The 14,619-nt window shown below is 37.4% G+C and overlaps 1 protein-coding gene across 3 annotated transcripts in view; it reads left to right on the plus strand.

Annotated features, from left to right (window-relative positions):
• The window catches only part of PRKD3 (protein kinase D3), a 77,235-nt gene that overhangs the window by 30,579 nt on the left and 32,037 nt on the right, over positions 1 to 14,619 (plus strand). For all 3 annotated transcript variants that reach the window (XM_033419270.2, XM_004265049.4, XM_049696436.1), the window contains 3 exons: positions 7,321 to 7,459; positions 8,984 to 9,115; positions 9,923 to 10,080. In XM_033419270.2, the coding sequence (XP_033275161.1) occupies positions 7,345 to 7,459; positions 8,984 to 9,115; positions 9,923 to 10,080 (405 nt within the window). In that variant the 5' untranslated portion in view covers positions 7,321 to 7,344. The remainder of the gene's footprint in view (positions 1 to 7,320; positions 7,460 to 8,983; positions 9,116 to 9,922; positions 10,081 to 14,619) is intronic.

The following is a 14,619-nucleotide window of genomic DNA, read 5'->3' on the forward strand; positions in this document are numbered from 1 at the left end:
TTCCCGGGCCAGGGCTCGAACCCACGTCCCCTGCATCGGCAGGCGGACTGTCAACCACTGTGCCACCAGGGAAGCCCAATCCATTGGTTTTTTTAGTAGCATGTTGTTTAGTCTCCATTTCAATGATTACATGTAGACTAAACAACATGCTACTAAAAAACCAATGGGTCAACAATGAAACCAAAGAGGAAATTTAAAAATGCCTTGAGACAAAGGACAGTGAACAACCACAAAGAGAAACAACAAAAAAACATGGATTCTTATTATATTACTTATAAATTGGTATAGCCTCTGTAAAGAGCATTTTGGCAATGTCTAAAAATGTCAAATATGCATGTTCTTTAACCTAGCAAATGTGCTTCTAGGAAATATCCTACTCATATACTCAAAAGATGGAAAAAAATGTGTATATAAGATTATACACTGGATATTGTTTGTAATAACAAGATTCGAAATAGTAGCTTCAATTCATGTGGCACTCAGAACATATCAGGAGTTCTAAGCTGTTTACACATATTCACTTATTTAATTTTCATGACAACCTTACAAAGTAGGTACTATTTTACAAATGGAGAAACTGAAGTTAAATAAGCCAAGCTTGTATAGTTAGTAAGTGAAATGGATCAGGATTTGAACTCAAGATTGTTTGGTTTTAGTTTTACTCCTCAACCCATATCCCATCAGTAGGGAACTGGTGAAATAAAACTATGCAGCTGTTAAAAAAAAGAATAAAAACGTTCTTTGTATATTGTTATGGAATGATCTCTAAAATATATCGCTAAGTGGAAAAGAGAACAAGACACAACACTGTTTATAGTATGCCACCATTTGTGTAAAATGAGGAAAAGATATGTCCATGTCTACTGTCTAGGTATAAAATACGTTCAGAAGGATACTGAGAAAACTGGCAATATTGTTGACTATGGCAGAGATCACTGGGGCAACTAGGGCATAGATTTTGAACTCTACTCTTGTCCTTTTTTTAAAAAAAATAAATTTATTTATTTATTTTTGGCTGTGTTGGGTCTTTGTTGCTGCATGAGGGCTTTCTCTAGTTGACGGCGAGCGGGGGCTACTCTTTGTTGCAGTATGTGGGCTTCTCATTGCTGTGGCTTCTCTTGTTAGAGAGCACGGTCTCTAGGTGTGCGGGCTTCAGTAGTTGTGGCTTGCGGGCTCTAGAGCGCAGGCTCAATAGTTGTGGCTTGCGGGCTTAGTTGGATCTTCCCGGACCAGGGATCAAACCCGTGTCCCCTGCTTTAGCAGGCGGGTTCTTAATCATGTGGCACCAGGGAAGTCCCTCTACTCTTGTACTTTTAAAATTTTGAACCATGTGAATAAATTGCCTACTAAAAAATAAATAAAATTATATTCTAAAAGAGTATATATTATATCCCAGAGTATAAAATAATTATCCATGAGTCCATACTGATATATATATATATATATATATATATATATAAGAACTACATTTGGATGAATAAATAAATGGTAAGAAATAGAAAAATCTCCAATACAGAAGAATTCCAAATAATTTATATAGATACTCTGCCTTGAAGGACAGGGAACGTAAATTGTCATTTCTTAAGTGTGGGATGTGCATAGTGACTTACTTCTAAAGAGTAGGTATTGGTGGGAGGGGAAAATAGCTTTCCAGTGGAGAAACCTGACAAACATAACCTCAGCCAGATCATGAATGTCTACATCAGTGGTTATAAATGATGTTGATGGTAGGTACGCTTGATATGATGATATGTTGAGAATGGCACCTTACCTCTGAGGTCTTCTTCCCCCAAACCCGTAACTCCAGTCTAATAATGAGAAAAATTCCAATAATGGGGCATCTGATGAAACACCTGAACAGTAGTACTCCTCAAAACAGTCAGGGTGCTCAAAACCCTGCAAAATCAGAGAAACTGTCACGGCCAAAAGGGGCCTAAGAAGATACAATGATTAAAGGAAATATGGTATCCTAAATGGGATCCTGGGACAAGAAAAAGACATTGGGTAAAAAAAAAACTAAGGACTTCAGTTAATGATAATGTATCAATATTAGTTCATTAAGTATAACAAATGTACCATAGTGAAAATGTTAATAATAGGGGAAATTGGGTATGGAGTGTATGGAAACTCACTGTACTATTGTCTCAATTTTTCTATAACTCAAACTATTAAAAGTCTATTTTTTTAAAAGAGTATATATAATAAATACACTGAGTAATATAAAAGTAAATTTAAAATTCAGATGTCCAGGGGCTTCCCTGGTGGCACAGTGGTTGAGAGTCCGCCTGCCGATGCAGGGGACGCGGGTTCGTGCCCCGGTCCAGGAAGATCCCACATGCCGCGGAGCGGCTGGGCCTGTGAGCCATGGCCGCTGAACCTGCGCGTCCGGAGCCTGTGCTCTGCGACGGGAGAGGCCACAACAGTGAGGGGCCTGTGTACCGCAAAAAAAAAAAAAAAATTCAGATGTCCATGTCCTGTTCCCCAGAGCTTAACCATAATCCTGGGAAGAGAGGCTGAGCATCTTTTGTTTTAAGCGTTCTAGATACTTTCCCTAAGCATCTTTGCTGTAGATAACTTTGCTGCAGTCATTTTTGTTACAAACGTTCAAGTGTTTTGTTCATATATACTACAGTAGTACATGATTATGGTCAGTTGAATCTGGGTGCAGAACTGCAGAACAGAGGCCAACTGTCAAGTTATACATGGATTTTTGATTGCATAGGGGTCAGCACTCCTAGTGCACACATTGTTCTACCGTACACAATTTTTTGCTTATTCATTCCTCTTCTTGTTCATCATTCCACTTTTTCATTAAAATTTTTTCCTTCATTAAGAGAGGTATCAGTTTCCAAATACTAGGTTGCATATTTGTAACTGAGCTTTGTATTGTGTTGTGAAAGCCTTCTACATTGTTGTTTCTATCACATGTCTGTTGGTAGACATTGCAAAATTGTATGAGAAATGTGGGATCAACTCTGCACCTTTAAGGCCCTCGGCCTCTTTCTCCTCCAATGTGTAGTGTATTTTAAAATAAGAAACCAACTCTTGGTGCAACTCTTCATCCTCATTCGTCAGCTCAATAAAGCAATCAATAATGTTGCTAACTAGAAGAAATGCTAGTCTGTCATACAGAGTGAAGTAAGTCAGAAAGAGAAAAACAAATACCGTATGCTAACACATATATATGGAATCTAAGGAAAAAAAAAAAAGTCATGAAGAACCTAGGGGCAAGACGGGAAGAAAGACACAGACCTACTAGAGAATGGACTTGAGGATATGGGGGAGGGAAGGGTAAGCTGTGACAAAGTGAGAGAGTGGCATGGACATATATACACTACCAAACTTAAAATGGATAGCTAGTGGGAAGCAGCCACATAGCACAGGGAGATCAGGTTGGTGCTTTGTGACCACCTAGAGGGGTGGGATAGGGAGGGTGGGAGGGAGGGAGATGCAAGAGGGAAGAGATATGGGAACATATGTATATGTATAACTGATTCACTTTGTTATAAAGCAGAAACTAACACACCGCTGTAAAGCAATTATACTCCAATAAAGGAGTTAAAAAAAAAAGAAATGCTAATGAACTTTGAAACCAAACTGTCAACCAGTTATTTTATCTTTGATGGCAAAATTGCCTTATGGCCAATTAGTTATGTGGCAAAAATGATTGCTGCAAAGAGAGGTCTATGGTAAAGATGCTTGGGATGAAAATACCAGATGTGATTTTAAGCTCCATGGATGATTCCAGTGTGTGACCAAAGGTGAGACATTGTCTTAGGAAATGGTTCTCTTGCTTGAAAACCAATTTCTGAATTTTTAAAAATCATGAACAGTCAATCCCTATATATTCAAATAATTATTAACAGGGTTTTATTTTTCGTTTTTTTGTGGGGTTTTTCCTCAGTACAGTTGTTTAGGTTTTTTAAAATGTGTTATTATGTTTTATTTCCTTGTTTTCTTCTTTTTAAATGTTTAATATACTCATGCCTCAAGATTCATAATGTTTTTAAAGGTTGGCCACAGTGTTTCCTGATGTTCAGTGACAATATTTAATATTCTCTCTGGCTTTTCTTCAGGCCACATTTTCTTTTACTTCATTTTGTGGGGACCTTTGTTTTCAGAGAATTCCTAAATATCCTGCTAAACACAACTGTAGATCATAATTATGAATAGCAGAAATCTCTTTTTCACAGGCTAGTTATTACATTTCCTCCCCCTTGGAATTCTGTAATTTCTCAATTATATAGATGAATATAGTGTGTAAACATTTGCTAGAAAGTTACTTTATTCCTTATCATCACTGAAGACTTCCCAGCTTGGTACACAAATGCTTATTTTAAATAAATATTCTTAATGCTCCCTATAATTCTTTTTGTTTGCTCTTTAGTCTCTTAATAATGCTAATATGACTTCATTGGGTCATGTGTTTATCAAGATTATTTTATCTGTATTTTTTCTAAGACATAAATTTTTTATTTTAATATTTTTCCTCTCTCATTGATGTGTTTATTTAGTTATTTAGTTATGGGGACTTTTAGTTTGGTCAAAACAGTATAAGTGATCCATATAATTTACCAGAGGTAGTTTCTAGAGGGAAGTGTTCCTTGTTGTCTTGCTTTCCATCTTCTTACGGTAAAATGCAGACCCTGATACCTCTTTCCTGACCGATAGCTTCTGCCTTCTATTTAGGAGCTTGCTCTGTCTCTTCTTGTTCCAGTTCCTGCTACACAGTGCTATCAGCATTATCCCTTTAAAATACAGATTTGATCATGTTACTGCCTTGCTCTGGAACCCCTTGTCTCTCCCCCTTTGGATATAGAATAATATAAACCACTAGTGTTTCTTGATCATAGTGGTTAGTTTTTTATAAACATCAAGTAATTTAATTTTGATAAGAACCATTTAAAGTTAATATTCCTGTTGATCGTTGAGAGGTTAAGCAGCTTATGTAAGGTGCTGTAGTTGGTAGGTTGCAAAGCTTGGACCCAGCTCTGTTGATTCCAGGCTTCTCCGTTTGTATGGTCCCTGTTGGGCTCCTGTGTACTTTTTTGCCTTCTTTCTACCCACCCACTTCATTCTCCAATCGTATGGGTCCACTGACTTACCTTCTCTCATTTACCTTGTACTTTCTCAATGATGACCCTTTCACTTTCACTTTCTACCCATGGAAACCTTGCTTCTCTTTATGATTCTGCTCAAATATCACTGTTGAAGTGATTGTCTACATTCCCAGTTAAAGTTTTTATTCCCTCTTCTAGAATTTTATTTTTCATTCTTGGCATTTCTCTTATCATGTTATATATTTGTTTTATTTCTCCTTTTACTAGATTGTAAGCCCCTGGAAGGCAAAGACTGACTGTCTTACCTTTACAAACCATAGGGCCTTACACTTAGAGGATGTGAATTTTTTAAAAAGTGAATTTTTTAAATGAGTTTTATTCATACAAATATTTTGTTAGAGATTTTGTAAAGATGGAATGTGAAATCCTTTTTATTAATCCTTAAGAATTATTGCAGCTAAGTTATGGGGATGTTTTACTTCCCATTAGATTTTTTCTAATTTAATAATAACTAAATCAAACTTAATAACATTTCAATTTTAAATTAAAATTTAATGAAAATAATTTTGATTCTATATTTTTACTCTTTTCAAAGGAAAAATTTTAAGCTGTTAGAGATATGTTTAAAGCATATTATGAGGTTTTATAAAATGTTGGTAACTCAAATATTTGAAAAGAGAATGAGCATTATAAAAAATCTAAATATTTCTGCATTTTCATTATTTACTCGGTAGGTTTTTTAAAATGCAAATAAACTTTAAAATTTCTAATTAAGTCATTATTTTCAATTCTTAAAAATTCAACTTTTTCCCCAAAAATTGAGACTCTTTTAGAGATACATGTAAGAATTTTTAATGGGAAAATTAAGGTCACAAAATAAGATGAAGCTAGGTTGGTATCTGCACCTAAAACATATGCCATAAGATCCTAGACTAATGTTAGAATTAGGCTACAAATTAGGCTTGGCGTTTTGCAGTGGGCAAAGTAAACAAGAAAACATGATTAGTTACATGATCAAATTGTTCATATTATAAAACCAACCAGAGAAATTTCTTTTATGGGCCCTCACAAAGAAGGGCTACTATATGAAGTAGGTGAACCATCCTCAGCAACATCCCTGCAAAAATGCGTTTACAGTTTAGTGTGACAGATATATATCAGGCTGTTCAGTGCAGGACAGTGACATACTGTATAGTGCGTTAAAGGATATTCTGTGAGGAGTCAAAATAAATCAGTGAGAGTATACAGTTTTGAAATCAGCTAAAGAAATTAGAACTGTCTGCAGCAGCATTTTGCAAGGTACTGATAGTTTAGAAAATGGTCTTTTTAAAAATTGTTTTAAAAATTAAAGTTATTTTGTAAGGCAAGTACTTAAAGTTGTCTCTTAAACAACTTTAGTAACTATAAAACATTTTAGACTCACACCTTCATATTTTAGTCCTTGGTATACTAATCCCCAAAGTGTCTCAGTAATGTAGTCACAAAATGTAGAAGCCTTGAAATATTTACACAAAGGGCATATGTCAACAGATCTGTAAGTCCTGCTCTGGGCAAAGATTTTTTGAAAAGAAAGCTACCATAAAGAATCATGTATTTGTAATTACAGTGAGTATATTAAAGAAAATATTAGATAAATGCTAGGAATTATAGGTCCATTTGGCAGAAATGTAGGAATTGGTACTCCTGTGACTGTAGTTTGGGAATTATTGATCTTCTGCCAGCACTATTCAATAGAATTTACTGTGATGATGGAAGTGTTCTGTATCTCCACTGTCCAGAATGGTAGCCAGTAGCTGAGGTGGTGATTGAGCACATGGAATGTGGCTAGAGTGACTGAGGAACTAAACTTTTAATTTTATTTAACTTTAATTCAATTTAAATAACTGCATGTGGCTGGTAGCTAACCGTATGGGAAGCTCAGTTCTAGAGGACAGGAAAGACTGCTTATCTTTCAGGCTTTGTAAGAGAAGCACTAAGTTCAAGATTGTATTCTCCATCAGTAACTGAATAAAGAAATTCTGTACTTCTAAGAAACACATGTTTTAAGATAATCAACGATTATTTATATTGCTTACTTTTATATTTTTGAACTTGAGAATTAACCAGGATGCACATGGTTGATCTTTTTGGATATTAATAGAATTGTTAGCAAATAGTGTTAGGCTAAAAACTACATTTAAAATTATTTTATAAGGTTGAGACATTTACTTATAAAATTAGAAAGCTGTAGGTATACTGATATAGGACCATTTTCCTGCAGTTTCCAGAGTGTGGATTCTTTGGCATGTATGACAAAATTCTTCTCTTTCGCCATGACATGAACTCAGAAAATATTTTGCAGCTGATTACCTCAGCAGAAGAAATACATGAAGGAGACCTAGTAGAAGTTGTTCTTTCAGGTAAGTAAATAGTTTATTTTGTTGCCTTTCTTTTCAACGAGCCTTATTTTTTGCATTTAACTAAATGCTGTGTTCAATTATACTTTGTACTACAGTTGCTTACTTCTTTCATCTGTAATAATGGTTACTATGTGATTTTTACTTTCAGGAAGGTTATATCACAGATGAGAAAGTAGGAAAATAAGCCCTGAATTACTTATTTGAGTGTTACTAAGCTAAGGGAATTATCAGTTGAACCAGAAGAAGAATATGTTCATCTCTTGAGTCAAAGAAATAAAACAATTACACTGAAATTCTGGTCCCTTTCCCCGTTTCTTTGAAGAGCATAGAAGAGAATTAGGGTTCAGAAAAGAAAATGAGAAAAAAAGGAGAAATAATGAAGATTTAGAAGAGGAAACTGCAATACTGGTTGATTCCATGACTTAAATAATGCTCCTTCTCTTTTTGTCCTCTGTGGACATTTTCTTATTCTCTCCTTTCCTCTCTCACCCATTCTTGCCATCCATTGTCTTTAGCTCCTGCTATTATCTCATCCAACAAGTGGGCAGGATTGTTAGTGAGAAGTGTAAAGGAACAAAGAATATATATAATAGGCCTGCAAAACTTCTTGTTTGGCAGCAAAGGAAAGAGGGAGGAAGAGAGGAGAAGGGGAGGGAGGAAAGGAAAGAAATGGAAGAGAAAGAAAGGAAGAAAAGCCAGTCAAGAGTCCAGAGTCCTGCCACCATTTTTTTTCCTCTTCCCAAATTCATATTTGCAGCTTGTTCTTGAGATCCTCTCTGACTATCACCTTTCCTTATTAGTCTCTTATCCTTCCCATTCATCTTCTCTGCCACAACCCCAAATTCTATACACATCGCAATTCTTTTCACTCCAGAGGGGCTTCACTCCCGGTCCTCCCTGGAGGTCATGCTCACATCTATTCCTCTCTTGCCCTGGACCCTACATCAGGCCACGGGGATATCCACTAATGACTTGCAGGTAGTGTTGAGAGGATGTCTGATGGTGGTTGCGTCTGCTGCTGTTGGCTTGCCCACAAAGGGGAGAAGAGTCTCTTTATCCTAACCACTAGGACTCTGGAGAACAGAGTGTATCCTGGGATCCTAAATTAGAACTGAGTGTGTTTCCCACAGAAACATTGCTATAACTTAATGTTAAGTTCTGCAATTTTTTTTTAACTTTAGTGTTCTATTTCCCAGTACATTATAAGTTAAATAGTTTTAACTAGCTAAAATAAATCTTGACAATTATTTGCAATGTTACCACTCTGAGAAAATGCTTTTGGAGGTCAAAATACCTACCTATAGACCTACTTTTGGAGCTCAAATTATTTGAATTTGGTGAAGTTCCTAAAATAGAGTTTGAAAACCACAATATTAGCTGCTGAAAATAATTTATTTTTATGGTCAGATGAAACTTTCAGAAAAAAAGATTCTGTGTACTTTGACAAATGAATATGGTCAATGTTCTTAATCTCATCACAATTACAAGTACCGGGTTTATTTGAATATTTTTCTTTTTTAAAAGCTTTGGCCACAGTAGAAGACTTTCAGATTCGTCCACATACTCTCTATGTACATTCTTACAAAGCTCCTACTTTTTGTGATTACTGTGGTGAGATGCTCTGGGGATTGGTACGTCAGGGACTGAAATGTGAAGGTATGTGTTCTAAATTTTTGTTTCATTTGAAATAGGATTTCACATTTGCGTTCAGTAATCATCAATGAAAAAACAAGATCATTGGTAGTGACTAGGTAGTACCCAAGGTTTAGAATTGGAGAGGTATGGTTATCCTGTATTAGAATTACCAGGGGGTGGGATGCGGGTGCACATTTCTGATTAGTCAATAAATATTTTCTGTAAAGGGCCAGAGAGTACATATTTTAAATTTTGCTGGCCATGTGGTCTCTTTACAATGACTTCACTTTGCTGTTGTATTGATAGCATGAAAATAGCCATAGACAGGTTGTAAACAAATGAGTATGCTTTGTTCCAATAAAATTATTTATGAACACTGGAATTTGAATTTAATATAATTTTCACATGTCATAGGAGTAATTTGGTACACAGTCTACAGTTTGCTGAAGTTCTTTAAGCCAGAGGTTCTCAAACTCTGTTGTGTATCAGAATCACCTTGAGGACTTGTTGAAACATACTTTGCTAGGCCCCATCCCCAAAGTTTTTGATTCAGTAGGTCTGTGGTGGAGCCCAGTAATTTAGATTTCTAACAATTCTCAGGTGCTGCCTTGAGGAGCACACTTGAAGAAACCACTGCTTTAGCCAACTTAACCTTTCTAAATAACCTTTCTACACGTTTCCTATTCTTCTTAGCTTGTCATCTGGGTTCTTCATTAGGATAACTATTGCTGCCAGAGAAAATAAATAAAGGAAGCACCCATTTTTTTATGTACACACTTATATAGTAAAGTTAAAAAAATTTTTTTTAACCTTTTAAAATATGTTTAGGCTGTGGATTAAATTACCATAAACGATGTGCCTTCAAGATTCCAAATAACTGTAGTGGTGTAAGAAAGAGACGTCTGTCAAATGTATCCCTGCCAGGACCCGGCCTCTCAGTTCCAAGACCCCTGCAGACTGAATATGTAGCCCTTCCCACTGAAGAGGTATGTATTCTAAGGTAATAGAGGGCATTTTACTACTTACTCCTTACGTTTCTGCAGGATATATAACATCATCTTAAAACATAAGTTATATACTGAAAAATAGTAACATTCCTACACTTAAGAAACTTAAAACGTATTACTGTAGACAGGGCTTACCAAAAGTCATGAATTGCATTTTGTATACTTTGTGATAACCTTATCACTTGGACCATAAGATCAACCTCCTAACCAGTATCCCGACTCCTGGTCTCCACACTTCACTACAGCTTAATATACAACAACTCTGATTAGATTACTCCCCACTAGGACACCTTTATATATTCTGTGTTTCCGACAGTCTGTAATATTCATCATTCCTTGAACACACCCTTTCCCCCCTACATTTGCTCTTTTTGGTATCTATCCTACATGCTTTTTTCCAGACCTAGCTCAGCAGCTACCTTACCTGATTCCCCTTTACCTAGAAGTTACTTTTCTGAATGACATAGCACTTTTCAAATCTCCCTAATGGTGTGTATAGCATTCTACCTTAATATCATAGTGTTTGTAGCTTATGATCTATTTAGAGAGGACAATATTCACGACTTTGTTTGCCCCATCATGCCCAGCACCATACCTTGTACTTCTGGGTACTCACTCATAAATGAATGAGTGTTTGAGTGACACCACTGATCACTGATCCTTAATATTCCAGTGAGGTATATTAGTAGATCTCTATACCATGAGACCGCTGGGACTCAGAACAGTCAAGTGACTTGACTGAAGTCACAGAGCAAATTAGTAAGCAATATTAGAATTCAACCCAGATCTGATTATTTGTAAATCAATGACTTTTCCTCATATCTTGTACCCCTCAAGGGTAAATGTAGTAGATCAGGGAAGAAAGAAATAACCACCTATTCATTTGGTACTACTTAAAATGACTTCCATCTATACATTACAATCTTAACATTTAGTTATTTCTATAACCCCTTTGGTCTTCTATATATTAATGGCAAAATCAAGTCTTTGGGCTGTTGTCTTGACACCCTCGTCACAAGATTTTGCTAAACCGAGGCACTGGAGTAAAAGCTTCTGAAATTCTTTCACAAAAATCCCGTATTTCCATATTGCGTAGCCCTACTATGAGATTTTTAAAGTAGAAGAAGAATGCTGTAGCATTAGGAACTGAGAGCAAAGAGTTATTATAAACACATACAAAAGCTTGGGGAAAGATTGGTAATAGAAAAGTTAATACATTTTATACACAAACTGCACAGGAAACTTAGCTAAGATTGGGAACTGTAGGATGAACACATGTTGTTTTCAGAACCCCACAAATGATACTGGTGTGTCAGCCATACCCACTGAGTATTGCAAGATTAGGAAATGGCAGGACAGAGCAGATGAATAATGTATTATTCATTCATTTATATTTTATCCCAAAGATGAAACTTCCTTAGGGAAATATGAGAAGTAGAGTGACATGTTTGAATTGGTTAGATTGTGCAGAGTATTTTAGAACAAGTAGAAATTGTAGAGAGGAATCTCAGGGTTACATTTGTCAGTCCAAGCGTGCAGTCTCAAAATTATGAATAAGGTACAGTAAGAGAAGAGCTGAGAGCTCATGGAGGAAAATCAGAGGGAAGAAAGAGTAGTAAAAGAGTATACTGTAAAGGAATGAAGGAGATAGCAGTGTGGAGATGGGAGCAATCTGAACCAAGTTTAGAGAAGCACTAACTCTAAGTGGCTGCCCAGTAAGAGCCTCATAACTTCTCAGGTGCCAGTCTTCACGCTGGCTGCTTCACTTAGCTTTTCTGTGTAATCCTCACCCCTGTCCTGGAAGGTATAGCTGTTATCCTGATTTCGTATGTAAGGCACGAGGAAAAGTTTCTAAGGAGTCAAGATATTAAACTTCATTGACTACTAGATAAGAAAAGGCCAGTTGGAACAGGAGCCTTTGAATCTGACTCTGGGGTTGTCATCGTTTACATGTAAGAAGGCAGCTTCTGTTAGTTTCTGAAGTCAGTCTAAAGGGAATCAAGTAAAGAGATGGAGAGGCAGAAGAAGATAGACTGTTCATTGAATTTGGTTAAAATGGAACCACTGAGATTAGAGAAACCAGAATTGAGTGATGGCTATTTGGAGAGGAGAGAGATTAATGTTCATTGCAATGCATTTGGGAAGTTTTTTTTTTTTTGGCCGTGCCGCACAGCTTGTGGGATCTTAGTTCTCGACCAGGGATCAAACCCACACCCTCAGCAGTGAAAGCGCAGAGTCCTAACCACTGGACACCAGGGAATTACCCATTTGGGAAAATTCCTGAGGGGTAGGACAGAATCAAAGTAGAAAGAAACTTCTGGGCCTAAGTGTACACATAAAAGTAGAGATATTTCTTTCATTGAATAATGTTCCAAACTCAAATACATATAATTGGGGAATTGCCCCCTTTAAATGCTTTTATTGCCTTTATTGTTTTACATGACTGAGAGTTGGCAATATTGTTATGAAGTTTTTGTGAGCAATACTTCAGCCAAAATTAGTTTAAGCCCACACTGTGGAAATAATTACTTTTAGAAGATTTCTGGCTATACATTAATAAGAAAGAAATAAGAGTTTAAGCTAAGCAGTAATTTGTAAAGAGAGACGTTAAAGCAAAGTAAGAAAAGAACTTTCATTTAATTCTAGTTACTCTCATCTGAGTGCTCACATTTTAACCAAGTGCTCTAGGTAATTCTACCAACATTCTCTGTCCTCCAAATTCTGGTTAAGTCCTCTGTACCTTTCCTGCCTTCCTCACTAAATAGACGGTAAACCACTGTTACTGGTAAGATTGCAGTATGTGCCCAGGTATGCTGGGATTGGGAAAAGGTTAAGAATCACTGGACTGGGCTTCCCTCGTGGTGCAGTGGTTGAGAATCCACCTGCCAATGCATGGGACATGGGTTCGATCCCTGGTCCAGGAAGATCCCACATGCCGCGGAGCAACTAAGCCCGTGCACCACAACTACTGAGCCTGTGCTCTAGAGCCTGTGACCCACAACTATTGAGCCCGCGTGCCGCAACTACTGAAGCCCGCGCGCCTAGAGCTCGTGCTCCACAACAAGAGAAGACACCGCAATGAGAAGCCTGTGCACTGCAACGAAGAGTAGCCCCTGCTCACCGCAACTAGAGAAAGCCCGCACGCAGCAACGAAGACCCAACACAGCCAAAAATAAAATAAATAAATTTATAAAAAAAAAGAATCACTGGACTGCTATGTAGAAGACCCAGGTCTAAGTTTTGATTTTAATACTAATGCTTTAGTAGTAGTAATCCCTTTGAGCCCGTTTTTTCATATGTAAAATAGGGCTAATAACATAAATAACTACTTGTACTAGACATGAAAAATTGGGTGGCTCCTACAACCACAGCCCCCTGAGTAGTTCCTTATAAACATGCTCTGTACCATGTCACTGATACCCCAATCCCAGCAGGACCTGACAAAAGGCAAAACTGGCTAAATCAGCCTTTCCATGTTACATGTTTTAAACTTGAGACAAACTGAGTGGTAGAGGCAGAAGCAAGAGAAGCACAGTTTTGAGTCACCACTAGACTAGGGGGCCAGGGATGAGCAAAAGCTTAAAGCATCTGTTTCTGGTTCCCACTGGCTGCTTTATCAGCTCTGCAGAATCACTGTGGTGCTCCTTTTGCTGAAGGTGGTGTGTAAATGGAGAAGGGGTGGGCCACACTGGAGCAGGATACCTTAGACAGCTGAAATATGTAAGTTTGGTTCGTGTTTTAACATTCTTTTTGTACTTTCCTTTTTTTTAAAATTTATTTATTTAATTTATTTATTTTTGGCTATGTTGGGTCTTCATTGTTGTGCATGGCCTTTCTTTAGTTGCGGCGAGCAGGGGCTACTCTTCATTGCGGGCTCAGGCTTCTCATTGTGGTGGCTTCTCTTGTTGCAGAGCACGGGCTCTAGGCGTGCAGACTTCAGTAGTTGTGGCTCACGGGCTCTAGAGCTCAGGCTTAGTAGTTGTGGCATGCGGGCTTCAGTAGTTGTGGCTCGCAGGCTCTAGAGCGTAGGCTCAGTAGTTGTGGCGCATGGGCTTAGTTGCTCCGCGGCATGTGGGATCTTCCCGGACCAGGACTCGAACCCGTGTCCCCGGCATTGGCAGGCAGATTCTTAACCACTGTGCCACCAGGGAAGTCCCATCTTTTTGTCCTCTTCTTAAACTGCTTCATAATTTTCTTTAGAACATTTCTGGCTACACTTTAGTGAAAAACTATCCATCAGAGGCTGTATCTGTTATTTTTATAGTGCTGTCCTCCAATGGTCAGTCCTTTTCTTTTTCCTTCTTCCTACTTTTTTCAAAAAAGCCTTTTATTTTCTCCTCCCCTAATTTCTCCTGTATACTTCTCTATCTCTTGTTTTTTTCTGGCTTCTTTTGCTTCTAGTGGTTGAACATATCAATGTACCATGACTCAGCTTCTCTGAGTTACAGACATTACTAGTTATAGAAGGAAGTTCTGGCAGTGAAGATGCAAGCAGCTACAACAAAATCTGTTATACAT

This window comes from Orcinus orca, chromosome 13, assembly GCF_937001465.1.
Source record: "Orcinus orca chromosome 13, mOrcOrc1.1, whole genome shotgun sequence".
NCBI lineage: Eukaryota > Metazoa > Chordata > Mammalia > Artiodactyla > Delphinidae > Orcinus > Orcinus orca.